The sequence below is a fragment of the Convolutriloba macropyga genome, chromosome 6 (assembly GCF_964194025.1).
Source record: "Convolutriloba macropyga chromosome 6, txConMacr16.3, whole genome shotgun sequence".
NCBI classification, from domain to species: domain Eukaryota; kingdom Metazoa; phylum Xenacoelomorpha; order Acoela; family Convolutidae; genus Convolutriloba; species Convolutriloba macropyga.
This window is the reverse complement of record NC_134473.1, coordinates 937,859-962,939: the sequence shown is the minus strand read 5'-3', so window position 1 is coordinate 962,939 and position 25,081 is coordinate 937,859. Positions and strand designations below refer to the sequence as shown.

Below are 25,081 nucleotides of genomic sequence, written 5' to 3'. Positions count from 1 at the left end.
TGAATCAGAGAGTTTTCTAAGTCATTTTCAGTTAGTTGGACTCCGATCAATTTGGAAGAATTTCCAGACTTGATATTACTCTTTTTCGGGGGCAAAAGTTAGGACGAAATCAAAAATTTAATTACGGGAGAAAACGCAACAAAACTGATGTTTTAATTAATTCATAAGTCAAAAGATTTTGAAAACTTGCACAGAGCCATGGCCGGTTTAGTCTGTATTATTGTAATCATCGCTAGCAAACCATTACAACTGAAGGTTGAGTTTACATTTATTGTTTCGGTTTCTGCGTAATGGCATTGAAACAACAATTGAACGCATCGCCTTATTTTCAGCTGCCTTTTAACTTATTTTATAAAACAAATTCAGACGGTTATTTTCATGAGAAGCATCGCTTTATTGGTTACATGGTTAGAATAGCGACTTTTCTGCCAACGAAGGTCTCACTTCTTATCATGATTGCGGCCGAAAGTGGCAAGGCTGTGGTCAAACCAAGTTATTGTTACGTGTCAGCCCGTTCTCACACAGAGCCCACAACCTAGTCCAGAAGATCAAACAAACACGATGGACAAAATGTTTGCTACGCTCAGTTTTCCACGGAAGAGATTTTTCCTTGCTCTGTATGTTTGCGTCAAACTTTAGGAATCGTTGGTTTGTTCGGTGTGAGTTGTAAGTAAGCTTCTGTACGCTTAGCTTCGGCATGTCCGGTTTGAAAGAAAAGAAAGCGTCGGTTTCAGCCATAGACAACTCTGAGCTTTTGTTTAAAATATAGTCTTATGTTATGATACCTTTCTCATAGCAGGAGTTTTGAACATACCTCTGGGTGGAAATTTCTTCTGCAAAAATGACAAAATGATTAAATTTTCTTCTATATCTCAATTATAGAACTAGATAAAAAATACGCGTTTTTTTGTTTCTTTTGCAAGTTGAAAAATTAAAATTTGTTAAACAATAATCAGGATTCTTTTCAATAATTCCAAACCGCCTATCTCATGATCATCAGAAATCAAATACAAAAGGGGGTGTCGTGCGTTCAAAATTTTCACAGGAAGGTTTCTGACATCGTAAACGGAACATATTGACATTATCTGGAACTAAATCAAGCATACTGGCGTTTTTTTGCTTCTCAAAGCGGAACAGCCCGACGATGCCAAAGAAAAGACGTTAGTGTTTTCGTTGTTTTTGTCTAACCAAGACCATACATACCAATGATTTTCTTAGGTTCAAAAACTACAGTTTCTGGTTTAAGGCAACAGAGGCAGGAGATTGAACTCTCGAATCAGAAGTTAACGGCTTGCTATCACGCCAGAAAACAAAGCAGCCAACAATCATAGAGAAAAGTTGAAGAAAAATTATTAAAGAAAAGATGAAGAAAAAGATAAGGAAAATAATAAAAATGAAAAAAGATGAAATAGATGAAAAAAGATGAAGAAGAAAAGATGAAGAAAAGAAAAGTTATGCTACAACCCAGGCTGAGATCTAGGACCGAAAATCGATATGTCCAGACAAAATGAACACACAATGGGGCTGTTGTGTGTTCAGAATTACAGGATCTGGAAACACGAATGAACGCACGATAGTCTGGACATAGGCAACTTAGAACGCACGATAATATGGACATAGGCATCCTTGAACGCAAGAAAGTCTGAAAATAGTGGCTCTGGAGCGCACGAAACTTTTTTTGAATGATTTGTTTTCAAAAATTTCACGCCTTAAATTATAAACCATTGCCGAAGATGCAAAACGAAAACGAGCTTTAATTCCTGGGTGGCTGGTACCCCCTTCAACCAATATTTTCATCAAGTGTCTATGAAGTTATTATTATTATTTTTTATTACCCTACACTACCATTGATAATGTTACCTCTTGACAATGTTTTTTGGATAAATAAAATGTTACTTTATTGTAGCACTTCATCACAACCATAACCCTAAGATATCTGTACTTGAAATTTATACATCAAGAACACGTTGTGTACAACTTACAATAATAAAACTGGGGATAGGTCTGGACATAAACGCACGAAAATCTGGACATACGCACTTTTGAACGCACGAAAAACGCACAAGTTTTTGACCACGCGAAAGTCTGGACATAGGTGTTTTGAACGCACGATAGTCTAGGCATGACAGCACAAATTTTCAAAATGTGAGCGCACAAATTTTTGCTTGGAGCGAACGAAAGTCTGAACATAGGATCTTTTGAACGCACAAAGAACGTAGGAAAATTTTTGAACGCACGAAAGTCTGGAGATAAGCACGTTCCGCCTGGAGCGGTTTGGACATATCCAAGTTTTGTCTGGGACGGTCTGGACATATGGATCTTCGGTCTGAGACCTCAACCTGGAAATTCTAGCCGCCATTTTTGGACCTGTTTCTTTCACATCAAGTAGTCGTTTTTCAATTTGAAACGAACTTATGTTGAGATAAAATTTTCAACTAACAGAACCACGGAACAGCAGTGTCAACTTTTCTGGAACATTCTAGCTGCAGCTGATACGGTCTACTGGCCCGACACTTTGCTGGCAACTGAGCAAAGAGGTTGCAGGAATTCTTCCGAAAATATGGATTTAAGCTTTCAATTGTTGGGAAGCACCCTTGGAGAGACGTCAGGTCAAGGTCAAGTCACGACTGGTGTGTGTGTTTACACTGCAGATAAAGATGACGATACTGGTCACTACTACATGGTAGAGTGGGGAGATGGAGTGACGTCATCAACTGACATATCACGCGACCATGGAAACAGAATTGTGGAAGTGTACACGAATGAAATGATATATAGAGTTTATGATATAAGGCGTAAGTGCGCTAGTGATTCCCTAATACAAGTTTTGCAAAAATTTGCAAAACATTTGCAAACTTTGTATAATTAATGTATTAATTTTTCAAAATTTTGCAAAACTTTTTGAAAGGTTTGCAAAAACTTAAAATTAACTTTCAAATTTTGCAAAAACCAATATTAATTGGAAATTCTAACACGCTCATGGGAGCATTATCATTTTCCTCCTCTCCAGCAGTTGGTTTAAGAATTGATAGCCCGTGAACCCCTGGAACCAACTCACAGAAAAAAAACCGATTGCATTTAAGTTATGCAATAAAAATTTGTTTGTCAAATTGCATGCGTCTTCTTTTAAATAATGTCTACAGAAAGCCCTTTCTTATATTATTCGTGGGTATTTTTCTGTTTGTTTTAGAAAACAACACTCAGTATTGCTTGATTGAAGAAGTTGATCAGGTCGTCAATGACAACATTTCAATAGTAGCTGAAGGGAGAATGCGTGAATTGAACGAGTTGATCACTCTGCTGAAATCATTTCAAAATCCGGAATTGTTACGCAATCGGATATCATACTTGGTAGATGAATACTTTGGCACAAATGATACACAGCAGCCATCTTTTACTGAGGACGAAATGAGTTCAGAAGGCGTCGCTGAGGAGAGTTCGGCAGGTATGTTGGGCAAATAAAAACCCTGCGCATCCCAGATGGTCTTTTCAAAATAACGTTCATTAACGGACATTTCTTAGGTTTAAAGAACGCCCAAAAATGTTATCTCCTCAAATGTAACAATTAAAAGGGTTATCTCCTAAAAGAACGGCCAGAGACGGTGATTTCTTAGTTTTAAAAACCGCTCAAAAACGATCGCTTCTTAGGTCAGAAAAACTATCGAAAAAGCTCAAGCAGTAAAAAAAAATAAGGTCTCTGACCGTTTTGCCTAAAATACCAATAAAATAAACGATCATTTCTAATGTTTTGTGGACAAAATTTCAACAGGGAATTGAGGCCTCTACGTTTGAAGGACCGTCAAAAAACTGTTCAACGTTGGTGATCCCAGCCTGAAGTTATTTATGATCAAACCATTGTAGACAGAAGTGATACCTGTTCACGCTTTCGTAGGTTCACGATTTTTTGTGCCCTCAACGTGCGCTCAAATTATCTGTGGCCAGACCATCCCAGACCAATGCGCCCGCTCATCAGACAAGCAAGAACTTGAACTAAAACGCAGCAGAAATTTTTAAAAACGATGCTTGAACAAATCGTTAAAAATAATTTTGTGCTCTTTTCCTAGACTCTGATCAGACGCCCGAAACCACCTCGGTAAAAAAAATAAGTGATCTCAATTTGATCTCTGTTCAGATTTTCGTGCACTCAAATTGATTTTCAGACCCTGTAATGTTGCTTTAAATATAGAACGTGTTCACTCGATTTAGGAACAATCAGAATTCCTTTTATTACTTTGGATGCTCATTCTGATAAGTTAACAGGGGGGGGGGGGGGTGAGTGCATTCAAAATTACATGGAAGAAGGGCTCTAGAGGGAGTTTAAGTCTATTCATGAGTCAAAAGAACGAGCTTTTTTTCAACAAAATGCTTTAAGAAACAATTGGCAATTCCTTTATTGTCAAACATGAGTTTCTCCTTTGAGCTGATTGTTGACAAATTTTTGAAACTACAACTAACTGCAAAAAGAGAACAGCACGTGGAAAACAACGAGTGTCACGGCCTGCACAATAAAACTTATACTCCATCTATAACAAGAAAGCTTGTTAATGCGCGTTTGCACATGATATTCCGACCCCCGCTCATCTACATTTTTGACTTAACTTTCTTTTGACAAACCCTAACCCTCACTCATATTTTTGACAAAGAGATAATCAAAAAAAGATGTTTGAGTTTTACCAAATCGTTAGACAACCAAGATGATAATTGAATTAAATAATGCCATGCCTCATTACAACAAAATCTGCCACTAAATAGTCAACGAGAAAAAAACAACAACAACAAAAGGCAACAAAAACAAAATTTCACGGCAAAAACTCAATATCTGAATTCAAAGGCAACTAGTAACAACGTCAAATTACAATCAGACGAAGTCCTAGCTACACAAATTTATTTTTCCTAACTACACAAAATATGGGAATAAGGAGACTAGGTAACAAGTCGACAAAAAGAACAAATAATGGGGCGAAACTCCAAAATCAATCAACATTTTTTAAACCGAATTTTTTCAAAAGTCTTAAAAAAATTTGGCCTAAATAAATATACTAAAAAGTGATTATGCAACCAACAGCACCTGTCTCTTATTGAGTTAAGCCATAGGAACGGACTAACTATGCAAAAAACTCAAAAAAACACGAACAAAAAACTACAATTATTTTAAAGACACAAATTAGTGGGGCCATTAAAATCATTAGCTTTTATTTGAATATTATGTATTTTCATATCAATTTCTATTACACTAATTCAGCTAACATTACATTGAATGAATTATTAAGTTCGATTGGGCCGCATCTGAAAATCTTTGGGATCTGTTATAACGCGATTGTGCTAAAGGAAGTGAAAATGAAACAAAAACACACCACTCAAAAAACAGCAAACACGAAAAAAATTGAGCGAGAATGTGTCAAAGCCATTTAAAAATGATGTTTTAGGCAGGATTTTTTCTTTTTTCGAATAATTTTTCAAAAGCAATGGGATTATTTTCTTTAACAATTTGGCTCCAAAAGATCAACAAACATTAACAAATACATTGAAACCACGAATTATTTGAGAAAACCCGTAGTATCAACGCCAATAAATTCAATAGCTTTCAACGGAAGCTAATAAATACGTTAAATTATGATGAGACAACCAGAACTTTTGTCATTAACTTGTCGTCACTATGACAGTACAATGAGTCATATATAATGAAAACAACAAGAAATACAGGTAAAAACCTAAAATTAAGTGGAAAAGTGCGAGAAGAAAGTGTCGAAAACATATAAACCATAATTTTTTCATATAAACTTTATATATGATCCGTTGAACGTTCTCTCTGAGACAAAGCGACTATCGATTTTAAGATAATGTGTTAAGATTCCAAAAGGAAACAAAATTACGAAAAAAATATCCAAATACTAAAAAAATTTGAAAAATCGAAGTCATAACACCAAGAGTTAGAAGTTCAAACCATTACATAGATTAATTTTGGTTGAATAAAGGAAGAAGGGCTGATCATTACTGAGACTGGCTGGCATATCATGGAAATAAATTTAAGATTAGTTGATTTTCAAAAAAATTTCCTAAATTTTTTTGAAGTCTTAACAGAGATTGAATTCAATAGCCTCCAACAGGAGTCACTAAACACGCTCAATTGGAGCGCATGCCTCAAATTGAGGACATGGACACTTGTCAAGCATATGTTATCAGAAAGACGTCACAATGAGTCTTAAGACTATGGAAACACGGACAAATATAGGCAAAAACCAGAAATCAGGTGAAAAGGAGAAGAAAGTGTCAAAGCCATTTAAACCCAAAGTTTTTCTCTGAAAATCTTATCCAACATCCAGTGAACGTCATCTCTAAGTCAATGGGAGATGTCAATTTTAGAGTAATGCGATGAGATTTCAAGAGGAACCAATAATAAGAAAACATCCAAAAAAATTTTTGAAATTTTTTGAAAAATTGTCGCATTGAAGTCATAAAACAAAGGTTTGGAAGATAAAACTGCTAACAAAATTATTTTTTGTTGCAGTAGAAAGGAAGGGGACCCTGTCTACTGAGATTGACTTACAATTCACGAAAAAAAATTTATGATCGGCTAATGTTAAAAAAAAGTTCTCGAAAAAATATTTTCGAAGGCTTAACAGCCATTAGCTGTCCACTGAAAGCTCAAGATAGACTCATTTAATGCTTATTGAGGAACTTATTACGCTTTTAATGAACGAGGCAGTGGCATTGGACTCCAATAATTTACTAAAACCTGAAAAAGAAAATCAAAATTTAATTTAAAATTACGAGAACTCAGAGCCGAAGCCATAAAAAAACACGAGCAAATACGTGAAAACGAATTTTTTGTTCATTGGGCTTCGTTTGACTGTAAATCAGGTTTGTCATTAACGGAAACTTGATATGAAAAGTGAATAGTTGCTAGGTGACCCAAGAAAAAAAAATTAAAAGTTTTCTAAAAAAAAGAGCTCTGAAATAGAATTCAACTTTCTTTACTGTAAACTTTTAGGAGACTAGAACTATTCTTTTTATCGCCTTTCGTCTATTAGGATCTCCAATTTGTTTCATTGAGTGGCCTGAAATGTAATTTTGAATTAACATTATAATAAAAATGGTCTTAATTTGATTAAAAATTACACTAAAAGTGAACAATCATGACAAATATCACGTGTTCATACAAAATTTCAATCCTCGATAACTCCTCGAAAAATCAAAGTTCAAAAAAATCTTTTTTGTTTCGAAATCTACGCTGGACTAGCTTTTTTTATGATACCACTCACTTTTCTCCACGAAGAATATATCGATCGGCCAAAATTGTCTGAACAAAGAAAAACCCATTTGAGTATATAGTTCCTCCCCCCACAAGTGGGGTCGGAATAACTAGTTAAAAAAAGAGGTTTGCAAAAAAGTAGAAATAAAGAAGAGATGAGAAGAAAAATTTGTGAGTTTTTCGAATCTCGCATTACGGTTGAAATGTGCACGAAAGCAAACTGAACCATAACTGTCAAAATTCAAATTATTTTACTTAAACTCATTTACCTAGATAGAGCATACCAAACAGTGAATAAGATAATCAATTATAGAAACGTAGGCACTAAAATTTGAAGAAGTTCAACCTTGAACTGAAAAAAAAATTCGCATGGAAAAATGTTACTCACTGCTATTATGTTTTTACCGTTTTTTGTTGCCCTTTTTCGCCCTCTTGAACTCAAAAATTCTCACTTTTGAATATTTCTCGAGTTTTGACAAAAAGTTTCATTTTTGGCTTTTTTCTCCAAATATTCCAACATTAATCTAGTTCCTTGTTCCTTGTGTCCGTCCACGGCCGCAAGAGCCTTCGTTTCTGGGCACTAATTCAGCTGGACGAAAAGGATTCTCGACATAAAATATTCCACCTGGAGTGCTCCTCCTAAAAATATCGAGTGAACGGTGCCCTAAATTATAACTTCTTGCTAGAAAAAACGATAATAGCTCTTACTAAAGAACGAAAAGTTGAAAAAACATTACTGTCTAGCGTCCAATCCTTACAAGCGTCCACCAGAAAAAAAACTTCTGCCAGATAATTTAAACCTTTTTTTGCAACAGCATTTCACTTTCCTTTCTTAATGCATTGTGAGTGTGAAGCGTACTTACAAATTTCGAGGATGAACAGACAGTGCTCTAAATTGAAATTTCAGTCAGTGAAAAATTGCAAAATGGAATCCAGTTTCTGCCGCAAAAAATTTACTAACGAAGCCAATTCCGCAGAATTGGCGTATTCATATTTCACTTAAGTTGAGAGCGAATATTACAGAATCCGATTTTGCTTTTCAATATACTGCCTCGAATTATTACTAGATTTCAACAAGGCGGCTCGGTAATGTGCGATTGCACATAAGGTTCCGACCCCAATCAACAACAATTTTGGCATAGTTGTCTACCAAATGAGGAACAGATAGAAAAACACAAAAAATTCAAGTTTTTTTTAAAAAGAAACTGGTGTATGAACAAAAAGATAGCTTCCAAAGCAAAAAAAACTCAGTGGAGTAAAAAATGATGCATTTGATTGATGAGACATGCCGGTGTTAAGAAAGCGAGCGAAGACGAACGGCAAAATCAAACAACAACAACAACAACAAACAATAATTGCATCAAAAAATTTATGTCCATTTAAAAAACAAAACTTTATAACAAAGTCAAAATAGCGTCAGATAAAACTGAAAATAAACAAAATAACTTGTAATCCACCAGACAAAAATGGTTATTCACCAGTTCATAATAAAGCTTGGTAACAATTAGACAAAAAAAAACAGAAACTTTAAAATTAGAAAAATCGCTGAAATTTTTTTTTAAAAGAACAAATAATTTTAAAGTAATGAAAACCATTAGGGATCATTTAAAATATCCCAGAGGTTTACAATTACCAATGCTTCTATAGAAGGGAATTAAGAACTCTTGCTATTTAATGAAAATAAGCAGCAATTAGACAAAAAAGAAAAAATGCAAAATTATGTAATACTTGTTTTCTTTCGAAAAAAATTTATTTCCAAAGACATGAAAGCCATTAATTACAAAATGAAAAAAATGAATAGGTTCGTACATTCTTCCAAAGGAAGCTCTTGAGACCTGCAATTATCCAGAATATGTCTTACGTCTACAAAAAGAACGTAAAATATGACAAATATCAAAATTTCATTTACTTTTTTTTGTGAAAAACCCGTGGAAGCCAGCAAAGTCATTACGAATTCTCTTGAAACATTAGACTTTGTGACACCAATCCCTTTTGACACCTTCCCTTGAAATGTATTATGTAACCTCTCATTAATGAAACTAGGTAACAATTAGACCAAAAAGAAAAAAGCAAGATTATGTAAAACTTGCTTTTATCGAAAAAAATTTATTTACAATGACATGAAAGCCATTATTTACAAAACGAAAAAATTGAATAGGTTCGTTTATTCTTTCAAAGGAAGCCATCGAGACCTGCAATTATCCAGAACATGTCTTACATTTACAAAAGAACGTCAAATATGACAAAAATCAAAATATAATTTACTTTTCTTTGTGAAAAACCCGTGTCGAAGCCAGTAAATTCATAACGAATTCTTTAAAACATTAGATTTTGAGATACCAATCCCTTTTGACACCTTCCATTAAAAAAATAATATCATCTTCAACCTTTAATTAACGAGACCAGGTAACAAACAGACAATAAAAGGAACAATCCCTTTTGACACCTTCCATTAACAAAAATAATTTCATCTTCAACCTTTAATTAACGAGACCAGGTTACAAACAGACAATAAAAGGAACAAAATTGCGAAGTTGAAATATTTTTTTTTCATTTTGGAAAACAATTGTTTTCAAAGTCATGAAAGCCATTATCTATCTTCTAATATCAGATTTTCGGCTCATCTACTCTTCCCGGAAAAGCCAATCAAACCGAGTCATTGTACATGAAATTAAATACGACTAAAAAGACAAAAGTAAAAACGACAGTTGAAGACAAAATTAAAAAATCCAATTAATCTCTTCGAGAAAGTTTTGTCGAAGCGGTAATGAACCACAATCTATATCTTTAAGGATTCAAATAAATTATCAATTTTGAGTTATTTTGAACGCGAAAAATGTGATATATGAGCTGACAATAACGTGATAATTAGACAAAATTAGAAAACATGAAAAATGAGCAAATACCTAAAAACTCAAATGAAATTGTGAAATATAGTAGTATCAAAGCCAGAACACCATAACATAAGGCGTAAAACCGCAATAAACACTAAATTTGATTCATCAGAAAGAGGGAGCACTCTTTAATTGCTGACACCAAGCTACAAGTTGATCAAATTATGAGAAAAATGGAAGCAAAGTTCAATAAGACATTTTTTTAAAAATCAAATATTTTAAAGTCAAAACGACCATAAGCTTTCAAGCATTCAACTAGATAAATTAATTTCGAGCTAAATAGGAGGCCAAAAGGACCTATCACTAGTGAGCTTTGATTTGAAATGTTCTGTTATTTAATTAAAACAAAAAAGATCGAATTTTTTAAAATAAAAAAACGACTGATGAAATTCTGAATTAATTTTGGATTGTAACGGTCCAAGATTTGGTACAGAACTAGTCCTGCTAATGTTGTTTGTCCGTTAGGAATATTTAATTTTTGGAACGTCATTGATATAGATATTTTGTTTAGTAAAAAATGAAAAGTAAATGCTGCGTTTTTGATAATCAACGAATAAAGTTAACAAAAAACAGCAAAGTTTTATTTACAGAGCACTCTCAACGGAATTTGAAGTGGAATTAGCACCCTTTTCAGTCTACAAAGATTGTCTTAGTGGTGTTTTAGCCGGAATTTGCGACAAAAAAAATCAATAAAAGTAGCCGACAATTTGCGACAAAAAAATGCCGGAATTCATAAATTTTTAGCCGGAATTTGCGACAAAAAAATCAATGAAAATAGCCGACAATGTATTTTGTCTTTGAACGTAAAATCAACAACATTTTCATGAAAATTTTTGTTAAATTTTATCAAAGTGAATGAAATCAACGGAATTCACTCTAATTTCTCGAAAGTTTTAACCTCGATATCTCCCTGTCAAAAACGAAAATAAAAAAAATCTTTTTAATTCCATATTCTACGCTGGACAAGCTTTCTAATGATACCAGTCTTAACTCTCTGCGATGAATATATCGATCGGCCAAAATTGACTGAACAAAAAAAACCCAGTTGAGTATATAGTTCATCCCCCCTCAAGAGGTGTTTGAACAAAAAGTAAGTTCTATTATAAATAACTAACAATTAGGGATAACATTGGAAGAATTATCCACAAAACATCAAAACGTTAAAGCTTAGGTTTAAAAAACGGAAATTTTTCTGTAATAAATGATAATTATTTAATTTGGATCAAAAATGAGGGATTTTGATACTGTTGGTGTGGAAGATTTATTATTGTTGTTTGTTTTGTTGCTTAGGAAACTGTACAACCAGCCCAAAAATTGTGTACTTGCTTTTGGGGTGCAATTACTTATGTTGATATTCAGATTGGAATTCGCGTCGCGTTTGACCAATTTAGCTTTGATTGAAAGTAGGGTTTTTTCTCAAGTGGCTATTGCGTCGTAACTGACGGTGCCTAAATCTAGTTAAGCAAATGCAGCGCAAGTTTAAACTATCAATTGAATTGTAGCCATCAAAATCACGGAATGAAACTAAATACATTAAATTAACAGGAAGCAGAATTTGATCATATTATGATCATGTATGATAGGAACTCAAAAGAAAAATAAATATTTGTTTGCGACATGAACAGACAATTCCTTCACAATATCCTTTTAGGAATAGGGATGTGCAAAAGGCGACGAAGTTTAAGAATAAATTGAACAAAATAAATTGCACTGGAAATCATGAGATTAAAGACTTGACATCTAGGAATGACTGTATGATAATGTTAATAAAGTTTATAAAGAAAAATAACGATGAAAGCGATCCAATTCGAGGCAAAATAATCCAAACAGTCCCGAATAGCAAATTTTTTACAGACAATATAACAGTTCCAAATAATAATAGAACCAATTGCAGATACATTTTTCGCTCAATAAAGAAACCATTAATTATATCACTGATTTTATTGCTCTAGTTCGTTATAAAGATTTTAATTTGACGAAAGAGTTTTGACTCAGACTATTTGACTGGGAATATTTTATTCGGGCACAATTTTTACAACAACAAACGGAAAAAATAAGTCTTTCCTAACGCTAATTGGATCAAACACAGCCCCCGTATGATTTTTTGGCCGAGCAAGGTCTTTCAAGAAGTCGAGACACAAACTAGGGTATATTTGTTGAAGAACTAACTACATACACGCCTTTTCAACTTGACAAAGTGTAAAATAAGCATCAAAAGGTATTTTACTCAATCGTTACAACATTAAACTTTATTTTACTTCTCATTGAAGATTAGTGTTTTTCAGGAAATGAAACAGAAATTGAACATTCTGGAAATCAACAAGGCATTGAGGCCATTTTATACCAACAATGGATCGATCAGGCTCAAGAGACGTTTGATAATTATGGCCACTACTTCTCCCAATACAACGAAGATCAGTTTTTGGCTAACTTTGTGAACAACAAAGTCCAGGAATACAATGACGCCCAACTTGCTAATCTTCCACCCAAAATTTGGCGGAATTATTCCTTTGAGGTGGAAGTGAGCGCCAAAGTGTATAACATCATTGAGGAAATTACGTTGGCAGAAGATTTTCATCAACTGAAAAACAATCACGTAAGTTAGATATTTGTTCCGACCCCTCTTGAGGGGGGGGGGGGGAGGAACTATGTACTCAACTGGGTTTTTTTTTGTTCAGTCAATTTTGGCCGATCGATATATTCATCGTAGAGAGTTGAGACTGGTATCATTAGAAAGCTTGTCCAGCGTAGAATATGGAATTAAAAAGATTTTTTTGATTTTCGTTTTTGACAGGGAGATATCGAGGTTTAAACTTTCGAGAAAATAGAGTGACTTCCGTTGATTTCATTCACCTTTTTCTCGGAATTTTTGACTAAAATTTCGCCAATTTTGATAAAATTTAACAAAATTTTTCATGAAAATGTTGTTGATTTTACTGTTCAAGGCAAAATACATTGTCGGCTACTTTCATTGAATTTTGTCCCAAATTCAGGCTAAAAAATTAACAAAATTCAAGACTTTTTCATCAAAAACAGCACCAAATAAGTTTCTTTAGTCCATTCTGATTAAATTTGCAGGAAGTGCACACCCAAACACCACTAACACAATCTTTGTAGACTTAAAAGGGGCTAATTCCACTTGTACTTCCGTTGAGAGTGCTCTGTAAATAAAACTTTGCCGTTTTTTGCTAACTTGATTGCCAAAAACGCAGCATTTACTTTTAATTTTTTAACAAACAAAATATCTAGATCAATGACCTTCCATAAATTAAACATTCCCAAGGGACAATCAACATTTACAGGACTAGTTCTGTACCAATCTTGGACCACTACACCAAAAAACAATTCGGATTGTCATCTGCCGGTTTTTCATTTAAAAAATTCAATCTACATTAACTAAGTAACAGAACATTTCAAATCAAAGCTCACTAGGGATAGATCCTATTGGCTTCCTAATTAGCTCAAAATTATTTTATCTAGTTGATTGCTCGAAATTTTATAGTCGTTTTGACTTTTAAAATATTTCATTTTTAAATAAAATTTGGCATATTGAACTTTGCCTCCATTTTTCTCTTACTTTGGTCAACTTATAGCTTAGTGTCAGCAATCAAGGAAAGCTCCTTCTTTAAGCTGAATTCGAACTTAGTGTTTATTGTGGTTTTACGCCTGAATCATGGTGTTCTGGCTTTGATACTACTAGATTTCACAATTTTTTTTAAAATTTCTAAGTATTTGCCCAATTTTCATGTTTTATAATTTTGTCAAATTATCACGTTATTGTCAGTTCATGTATCACGTTTTTCGCGTTCAAAATAACGCACAATTGATAATGTTTAAATCTTTAAAGATATAGATTGTGGTTCTTTACTGCTTCGACAATACTTTCTCGAAGAATTTAATTGAATTTTTTAACTTTGTCTTTAACTGTCGTTTATACTTTGTCTTTTTAGTCGTATGTAATTTCCTGTTTAATGACCCTATTTGATTGGCTTTTCCTGAAAAAGTAGATGAGCCGATATCCTTTTCAAAGAATAAACGAACCTATTCAATTTTTTCATTTTGTAATTAAGGGCTTTCATGTCTTTGGAAATAAATTTTTTTTCGATAAAAGCAAGTTTTACATAACCTTGCTTTTTTTCTTTTTGGTCTAATTGTTACCTAGTTTCTGTAATGGGAGTACATTTCAAGGGAAAGTGTCAAAAAGGATTGGTGTCACAAATCTAATGTTTTAAGAGAATTCGTTATGACTTTACTGGCTTCCACACGGGTTTTTCACAAAAAAAAGTAAATGAATTTTTGATTTTTGTCATATTTGACGTTCTTTAACGTAAGACATATTCTGGATAATTGCAGGTCTCATGGGTTTCTTTTGCACGAATGGACGAACCTATTTAACTTTTTCATATTGTAATTAATGGCTTTCATGTCTTTGGAAACGAACTTTTTAGGAAAAAAAAACAAGTATTACATAATTTTGCATTTTTTTTCTTTTTGTCTAATTGTTGCTTATTTTCATTAATGAGCGGCCACATAATACCTTATCGGTGTTTGACGAAGGCGCAATCGAACATATTTTGGCGCAATCGGCCAAAGTATGGCTTTACGGTTTCCAAAGCTTTTTCTGGCAAAATTTGATTGATTTTTAGTTTGTTGTCTATTTGTTGTTCTCGATACCAATTTTGTTGTAATTGAATACCAAGAGTTCTCAACTCCCTTCTATAAAAACATTGTCAATTGTAAACCTATGGGATTTTTTAGTTGATTCCTAATGGTTTTCATTACTTTGAAATAAATTTTTTTTTGAAAAAATTCAGCGAATTTTCTAACTTTAAAGTTTCTGTTCTCTTTTCTTGTCTAATTGTTGCCAAGCTTTATTATAAACTGGTGAATAATCATTTTTTTGGGGCGAATTACAAGTTATTTGTCTGTTCTCAGTTTTATCGGACGCTATTTTGACTTTGTTTTCAAGTTTTGTTTTTTAAAACGGACATAAATTTTTTGATGTAATTGATGTTTGTTGTTTTTGTTTGATTTTGCCGTTCGTCTTTGCTCGCTTTCTTAATATCGGCATATCTCATCAATCTATTGCATCATTTTTTACTCCACTGAGTTATTTGCTTTGGAGGCTATCTTTTCGTTCATACACCAGTTTTTTTTTTGAAAAATACTTAAATTTTTTGTGTTTTTCTATCTGTTCCTCATTTGGTAGACAATTATGCCAAAATTGTGGATGAGCGGGGTCGGAACCTTATGTGCGATCGCACATTACCGAGCCGCCTTGTTTAGATATCGATTGCAATTTTTTTCTTATTCTACTAGGCGTGGAATGTGTTAGCAACAAGGAGAATTGGTACATTAAATTCCGAATCATTGTATGTTATGTTTTATATATATTTCACAATAAAACTTTAAAGCTCTATATTCAAACACTAAACAAAATTCTAGAGATATAAAGCTGATCATAAGAACTTGTGAATTAGATTTGATCATGATCAGTGTCTCTTCAGACATCCGATTTTTATTCTGATTTTTTGTCTGCGCAAAGTAAAAAGTGACATGATCATAATATGGCCAGTGTTAAAATACAGAATTGAAATTCCATGATTCAGTACTGATTTACTCTGAAACCTTAGTCCGGGTTAGTCATCAACAGATTTTCTGTAATATCGAAAAATAAAATTTTGGTTATTCATTTGTTAAAAGACTTTAGATCTTCGCTAGATTTAATTGTTAAAACTATCTAAGAATTGCGCTGAAAGTCATCGCTGTTCATTCAGAAAAAACATTATTCACCTATTCCTCAGCTAAGTTCAGCAGTTTCAAAATTCATAATTCCAGCACCTCTGTCGCCTAACTTGCTTTTCATAAATTTAGGACTTCACAATTTCAGCACAGTTTTGGTTATTAAATTAGCACAAGTGAAAAAGTGGAAAGCTAAACGGTTTCAGCTTATTCAATAAAAAATTCAGCACATTAAAAAATCTTGCGTAACTTTGAAAAAAAAATCCTTTCATAAAATCATCACATTTAATTTTCGTTATAACTCTTACACAAATTCAGCAGTTCAAACAAACGGAGAAATTGGTTTAATTGGAATAGCGTAAATTGTCCTGACACCTAATTCAGGACATTCCATAAAAATTTTTAACAATCCCAAACTTCCTAATTTCAACGTTTACATAATTTCTCAATTTCTTAAGTTAAGCAATTTTTCAGCATATAACTTGCACAATTTCACCGCTACGAAAATTCAGCACAAATCATCATCTTCACAAAAATTAAGCACTTCAGATCAGAAATACAGTGAAATTGAGACGTTCAGTACATTCTTTACATTCCTCTACATTCCTCTCCAGCACAGACTTTAAAGAACTTCAACACTTCAAAGTTTCCTATTTCATTATTTTTAAAACATTCATTACATTTTTTTTCATATAACCATGTTTTTTGTACAAGCATTACATTCATTTAGCACTTTCTCGCGTCAGCTGAGTTCTTAGGTAATATCAACAACAAAATTTCAACACATCTTTCAGTGCTCAAAGATTTCAGGGCAAAATCAACAAAAATTTACCATATTCTTAATAAATTTGCAACGCTTTCAAATTCAACCTTGTCAAATAATTCAGAAAATAAGTTCAACAATTTTCCGCATCCATTCCTTTTGTGCATTACCCCCTCGGTTTAACGGGCTTGTCTTAAAGCCTAAATGTACCCCCAGACAAGCGAGCCATTTTTTGTAAAATGGTTACTATGTAATGTAATTTTTAAAAAAAATACGTTCCTTATTTGATAAAATTCGCTGATTAAAACTATTATCACATTTTTTTTCATAATTTCAGCTCTGCAGAAAGAAAATTTAATGCTTTTAGAAAATTTGAAAATTACTCATTTTTTTCTGAACAATTTCACGATATCAATTCCCCAATTCCAAAAATTAAATTTCGACACCTTCAAAACATAAACGCAGCAGTACAAAAATTCAACACCGATCTAAAATAATTTCAACACATGACAAAAACAGGGAATTCGACGCTTTCAGCATATTTCTTCACATAGTTTTTGCACAGTCCTTCAAAACTTAAACAGCTCCACAATTTCCAATTTTGACACTGTAAACAAATTTGCAAAAACTAGCAGATATTATGCTATAATTCACTATTTAAAAATTTTAACTTGTTCTCCCGACTTTAACACTTTTTCAATTTTTTGGTAAATTTATCGTGGAAATTATATAATGTTACCATATCTTAGAGTTTTATAGCATTTCATTTTTTAGAAGGAGAGGGAACACACTTGCTTTCAGCGTAATGATATGTAAAGAATACGCTGAAAGCAAGTACGTTCACTCTCCTTCTGAAATATTAAAAAAATCTAAGGTATAGTAACATTATATAATTTCTTGAAGTGTAAATTTACAGTAAATTTCATCACAGTGTGAAAGTTGAGGAAATTCATCAATTGCGGAAATTCAACAGATACTTTAATGTTTCTCGTATAAGTTCAACGCTTCCAGAACTTCAGTTTATCTCGTAGATGATTCCGTTATTGAACGCGTTTAGCAGAGCATATTCATGATTCTAGCTCACTGGGACGGTCTGGACATAGGTATTTTCCGTCTGGGACGGTCTCGACATACTTGCTTCCGTCTGGCACCACAGCTTGGGCATTTTTTTTTACAAAATAAAGGCACATTTTAGAAGGCATTGAATTTATATACCACTTCAAAATTTGAGCTTCCTAAGAAACATCAGCCCATTTTGAACACAATTTTTGCATTATATCAGCACATTTCTCAAAAAAACATACAGCTCACGCCTCAGTAAAATTCACCACTTCAAAATTTTAGCACAATTTATACCTAATATGAGCAGTACTATTTCAACACAATTTCTACAAAAACTCCACAACGTTTTAGCAATTTTTTTGCTTATAAACATCGCTTCAAATTTTTGGCAGAAAAGAAAAAAGGTAAATCAGCACATTTTTATTAACACAGTTATAACATAATTTTAAGAGTTTTAAAATCTAAACTTCAACACCTTGTCATGCCCTTTACATATTTTTACACATGTCTCAGAAATTCTAAATACATTTTCATCACATTGCTTGCATAAAATCAACACTTCATTGTTAAGCACAATCATAGTATAATTTTTCAGCTAACAAAAATAGGCAAATTGACCTTGTCAGCACAATCCTTGAACTATCTATAAATCTTCCTATAATTCTAAGAATAACTATAAATTTTCTTAAAGAATCAGTGTATTTCTGAGCTCAAAACTTACAAAAACGCAACACGATTAATTCAAAAGTTCAGCATTTGCGTTATAAAAATTCACCTCTAAACAATTCAGCTCAAATTCTGGTTAACATTAGTACTACAGTTTAAGCACTCTTCTTACAAAAATTCAGCACACTTTCCCTAAATTTTGTGCATGAAGTCACCAATTCAATTTAATGACTGAGCTCTAATATAATTTCAGCACTTCCCACGTTGTAGTCAAGTTCCAAAAATTCCTCTGATCAGACTTTCCAGACCAAAATTACCCCCTGATCAGACTTTCCAGACGGGAAACGCCTGTGATCAGACTTTCCAGACCAAAAAAGTTTTCATCAGACCGCTTAGCAGACCTTATTGAGACTTTGATCAGACTTTTCAGAAACAATTAACTCCAATCAGACTCAATCTAGACCATTGTGCGCATATGATCAGATGCTAAATTTATCGCTATAATATACTAATTTCATGAAAAATGATGTTTTCAGTAATATATTCAACGAAGGCAAAGCCAATTGCAAAAGTATCGTTTATGAAAGGAGAACCCAAGAGCCGGAAAAAATTTGATTGAATTTTTAGTTGATTCATGTTTTTATTCATGTTTTTGACTGAGGAGATGAACTAAGACCGCTGTGCATAATAGCGGCTTTATCTGGTTTAGAACCAAATCTTTTCGAAGATTGATCGGCAGTTGCTACAAGCTGGACTCCTTGGTTCTGATCAACCCCATCAGTCTCTCGCTTAGTCTGTTATCAGAGTGCTGCTTTATTATTGACTCTTGGCTGACTGATCCATCAGAAAAGGATACAGGAAAAAGCAAAGCAGTCATACATGTTTTGCTTCAAGTTTGACAAGTGATGAAAACATTTTCTTCGGAGCAAGTAACTTTGATCTAGTTATAGACTCAGGCAGTACAGATCACGTGATAACTCAGAAGGAATGGTTTAAAAACTACCGAAAAATAAAAACAGTTGTTAATAAACCACATGGAAGGAAAGCAATCGTTGAAGGTGTAGGAGAAGTTGAGATAAGTGCAAAAGATTCTAAAGGTGCAAACTTTGTATTAGAATTGAAGCAAGTATTGAATGAACCAGGTTACAAAACCAATCTAATGTCAACTTCGAAGTAGTCGAAAAAAAACATTTAGTAATGCATTTCAGTAAAAACAATGCCTTGGAGATTAAAACTGTAGAACTGTTCAAAATTTTCCAAATGGAAAAACCTTTTTTCTACCATTCAAGCAACTCAAGACGCCTCACTTTGTATACTTCAGGGGGTACAAAAACGCATAGATTCTATGGCACCGAAGATAAGAACATCTAAACAAAACAACGAAACTTGTGAAACTTGTGCACTTGGTAAAGTACTCAAAAAATTGAAAGAGTGTTCTCAGGTGTATTAGGACATTTAACTCCCTCTAGAATTAATGTTAATAGATATGTTGCTTCTTACATTGATGAATTTAGCGGCTACGCATGTGTCAAGTAAATGAAGTTCAAATCTGAAGTACTTGAATGTTTCAAAGATTATGTGGCTGAAAACGGAACCCCTCAAAATCTGCGGTCACACAACGGCAGATAGTATAAAAACAAAACTTAAACAAGTTTTGTGTCAATAACAAAATAAATCCTGAGTTCACCATACCATAAACTCCAGTGCAAAATGGTGTTGCTGCAAGATTTATCAGAACACTAATTAAATCAGCACAATGCCTGCGGCTTCATTTAAAGCTACCAAAAACTTATTGGGTACATGCATAAGACACCGCAAACTGTGTTAGAAATTTAATGAGCAGAAACAAAGACTAAAAATCTTCGTTCAAAAACTTCTTCAGGAGAAAACCCAAAACAGACCATTTAAAAGTATTTGAAAAACATGAATGTAATGGAAATGGAAAATTTGACCCCAAAGCCCAAAAATGAGTTTTCTTAGGCTATGCCTACAGTAGCACATCACACTTGGTTCAAAACATAGAAACCAGAAAGATTATTGAAGCAAGGACTGTCATGTACAATGGGAAAATTCTTCTAGTTTTCAAAAAACAACCTAAGGACGAAATTGACGACTTTTTTCTAGTGGACTTAGACCCATTAGAAAAGAAAGTAGAACAGATTCGGGAACAATGAAAAGTTGAGTTACCTGAGCAAGCTGAGGAAACAAGACAGACTCAGGAAGCATAACAAGTTGTAGAAATTTCAGAGTTTAGTTCAAGTGAGTCGTGTGGGTTAGCCGCAGACAATGAAGACTTGAGTCAAACGCAATGTCTCGAGCCAAAAACTGAAACTCCAAAAGAAAAACAAGTTGAGTTGCACGTTCAAATGTTGTTTTTTTTTGAAAAAAAAATTAAAACAAAAACAATAACTCCAGCTTCTATTGACGATATAGAGAAAGCTTCTGAACCAGAAAAAATTCCCACCAAAAAAAAAGATTGAACAGTATGCAAAATTATTGATACCTAGATCGTTCGATGCAGCAGCTCAACGTTGGATTGAGTACGAGAAAATGAAAGAAGAGAGAAAGGAAGATAAGCAAGAGAAAAAAGAACTTAAGCGAAATGAAAGAATAGAAAGTTACCAGAACGTTATCGTCAAAACTTTACGCATTCTGAAAATTGTTATGGGTCTTTGATTGAACCAGAAACTTCCAAAACTGCTATTGAACCAGAAGAAAAAGAACTGTGGTAGGAAGCAAAGCAATAGGAATATAATTTTTTGATTGATTCAGTCACTTGGAATAAGTTCAAAAACCAACTATGGTAACGTAGCTATTGAAAAATACAAAGCAAGTTGTTTTGCAAAAGTATTAAGCCAATTGAGGGAATTGAAAATTTCGATAAGTTTGCACCAACAATTAAACCCGAATCGTTTAGAATTTTACTATCTCTAGCTGCTAAGGAAAACTTAGTGCTTAGACAAGTGAACACAAAATACAATTATTGAAGAAGAGGTTTAGTTACTGCAACCACAAGATTTTGAAAAACGAGATCAGAATGGACAAAAAATAATCTGTAAGCTCACCAAAAAACATATACGGTCTAAAACAGGTAGCTAAAAATTGGTATCAAGAATGAGCAAACTCTCTTCACAGTGAAAAATTTTTACGCAGCAAAAAAGTTTATTGTCTCTTCTACAAAATTAAAAGCAAAGAAAGGCTATATATGCTAAGTGGGGTAGATGACTCAGTAAATAGAAAGTACAAGCGAAGAAGAAATTCAAAAATTTAAAATAGCTCCAGGAAAAATTTCAAGTAGACGATCGTGGAGAACTTAAGTGGTTTTTAGGCATAAAAAAAAAGAAAACAATGAGACACATATCAGTCTAGATCAGTGCGCAAATGTTGAGAACGTTTTGCAAAGATTTAAAGGAGTGGTAGCAAACCAACAAAAACACTAGCAGAGCTTAACCTAAAATTGGAAAATGCAAAGCAAGAACCAAGCAAAGCTAATGCAACAATCTATAGAAGCCTAGTAGGGGCATTGTTATTCTTAGCTGAGCCTACTAGACCTGATATTATGTGGATCGCCAATATTTTTTCAAGCTTCCTGAATGAATCTGCAACTGATCTTTGTTCTGCCGGAAAGTGATTGTTGATATACTTAAAGTACTCAGAAAGTTTCAGATTAATTTTTCCACGGACATCGATTTCAAACTAATCGGAGAATCAGATGCAGATTGGAGCGGAGATGTAAACGATCGACGATCAACTAATGGATACTTTTTCAAACTTGGAAAAAATAGTGCAGCTCTCAGTTGGCAAGTTCGAAAACAGCAAACAGTTGCTTAAAATCATGGAGGCAGAGCATCAGGGACTGGGCGCAGAAGTACAAGAAATCAAACTTCTTCGAAATGTTTTAAAATAGATGGATTAACCACAGAACGAGCCCACTACAATTGTCGAAGATAATCAGAGTCCTAACATTTTGGCGACAAACCCAGTATTCTATAAAAGATCAAAACACATACATGAAAAGAATCATTTTATGCGTGAAGATAAAAATGAAGATAAAATTATTCATTTAAGTATACGCCAACAAAAGAAAAGGGAGCGGATGTTCTAACTCAACCGAAAGTGGAGCGACACTACAAAACTCTAGTTGGACAAGTCCACATTACACCTTACAAATCCAGGCCTAATCTGAGTGGGGGTAATAGAAGTTAAAGTCGAAAACCTCAATTTTGAAGAACAAATTTGTTATTATCCCAAACTACAGTTCTAGACCTTTATGTAAGTTTCCAGAATACTCCTTTACGAGCCCCATTGAACCTTTAGATAAAATAGGAGAACGCAAGAACGAAATCATATTGAAAAACTTCAAAACTTGTTAATGTCTTATCTTACAGAAGTAACATAAAGTCAGCAAGGGAGCGGACGTTGATATTTACAGAACAAGTGTCAACCTTTCGATTTGTCAATTAACCTTTTTAAAAGGAAATGCGTGTGCTGAGCTATCTGAACTCAAACAGAAAACTGAATATAAATAAACAAAATTGAGTTGTTTTATTTCAATTATTACGAACAAACAATAGTGTGATAATATATACGCCCGTTGACATTAAACAAAGTCCTGTATATATATAGTGTACACTATTGAAACTTCCATCAAAATTTGCTGTACTGTAGCTTCAACATTAATTAACTTTCTAGCAATTAACTTTGTTCATAAATCCGCTTCGAGGATGTTCCGTAATCTTGTTTAGCAAAAGCGGTGAATTTTGAAAGAAATGCGGCGATTATCGCGGTGATTTTTTGCAAAAAATGCGTTGAAATGCGGTGAATTATTTTTTCTCACCGCATTGACCGCTTTCAACGCATTTTTTACATCAACTTGGCACAAAAGTCGATGCGGTGAATTTTTGTAAGAATTGCGGTGAATTTTTGCAAGAAATGCGTTGAATTGTGCTCAAATATTTTTTTCACCATAATCACCACATTTCTTACAAAAATTCACCCAAGAACTTCGACCCGGGTTTATTAAGCTACTATCAATAGTTTAAGAAATGGCTTCAAAAACATAGTTTGACAGATAAGAAAATGGCAAATAACCATATAATAAACAGCTTTTTATCATATCAACTGAACATAATTCTATGCATATTTTATGAATCGTGCCTCTGTCTTGCTGAACAAATAGGCGAATTTGTTTCTATGAAATTTTCTATTAGGTTTTTATAAAAACAGTTTTATCTCAACTGATCATAGTAATTAAAAAGCCATTTATGATTTATGTTTCGGGCAGAATATCTTTTCTACGATAAAATTGTCAGTTTTTAGTCTATTATTGATTACTGCTGCTCAATAGCTAAATACTTGGTCAATTAAAAGGTAATATTCAATAAGAGCTTTTGAAAATTTATCAACCAGCTAGTAATTTTTACAGGAAGCGAGGGCAATTCGATTTGTTTTAGTCAATTAGCTCAATCCTGCCTGATTTCTATTGTTTTCAGGTAGAGCTCCAAAATCTATTTTTTTGTTAAATTTTTGTCAAGTTCTGCGCGGGATTTTCCACTAATGTCTTTTTTCCTAATTACAAGGCCAAAATTTTTCGCCAAGCTTCCCTGGGTTATAAATAGTTTTGCTGAAAAAAAGTTACGACAAACACCCAGATTGCGATTCATTTTCCATAACCATATACTTCAATCTTTTTATTTTTCTGCATATCATAAATAAACAATAAATATGTTTTCAGATTGACGAAGTCTGTACAAATGCATCCACTTTTTACTTCATTGAGGTACAGAATGCGACATTATTCCCCGACAACTGTCAGATGAGCTACTCTTTCTATTATTTGGACAAAATTGACAACCAAAATATGACAAGTACAAGACAAAAACGGGAAATATTTACATCCCAACGAGTAAAAAGAACTGCATCTAGCGTGTCTGAAAATTCCGACTTCAAAACTCACAGAAACTTGGTTTTATTTGAAGAAACTTTGCACGAGTTGTTGAGTAACGACACGGCTATTTCGGAATTGGCACTCGAAGTTAAACAAATTATGGAAAAGCCTACAGTGATCCATTTGAATAAATTGGCTCTAAGCTTAGTATTCCAAGCCGAGCAAGACTTTGGAGCAGCTTTTTATGATGTCAAATTCTGCTAATTTGACGTTTTAACGATCCTTTCTCTGAAATAAATTTCATAGAAGGATCGTATATGATTTCATACTCTGCATACTCGATTTCTTAGTACCATCCTAGTATGAGGCTAAAAAATAAATACGATCCTTGTATATTTGAATACATTTACCAAGAAATCATTAATGATACCAGTATGGTCACCAAGAATAAAAAAACACTTACTTTCCTTCAACTTACCTTTCTTTATCGATAAGATATCAATTATGTGATTATCTTGCGATCACAATGTGATCCGCCAAAACACCCTTCTATGCAACACTTATTGCAAAATTGAGTGCTAAAGGGGCATGTATGAAATTCATGGTTACATGGCAGTTTACCCAATGCCATTATACCCAATGCCAAAATACCCAATGCCATTATACCCAATTCACATTTAAATTTTCGTTCCATAATCCGAGTGCTAATTAGCAGAAAAAAGCTCTTACACCTATGATTTAACAAGGGGATAACTTAATCCCATTTTCGGCCGCCGAGGCATGGCCATGGCCATTAAGCATAATATATTAATCAC

At 33.5% G+C, this 25,081-nt stretch overlaps 1 protein-coding gene across 1 annotated transcript in view; it reads left to right on the top strand.

Moving 5' to 3' along the window:
• Positions 1–24,739, top strand: part of LOC142340680 (uncharacterized) — a 29,683-nt gene extending 4,944 nt beyond the window's left edge. Inside the window, exons 3-6 of the mRNA XM_075391373.1 lie at positions 2,484–2,795; positions 3,191–3,445; positions 12,432–12,742; positions 24,114–24,739. Coding sequence (XP_075247488.1) covers positions 2,484–2,795; positions 3,191–3,445; positions 12,432–12,742; positions 24,114–24,530 — 1,295 coding nt within the window. The 3' untranslated portion in view covers positions 24,531–24,739. The remainder of the gene's footprint in view (positions 1–2,483; positions 2,796–3,190; positions 3,446–12,431; positions 12,743–24,113) is intronic.
• Positions 24,740–25,081: the final 342 nt, after the last annotated feature.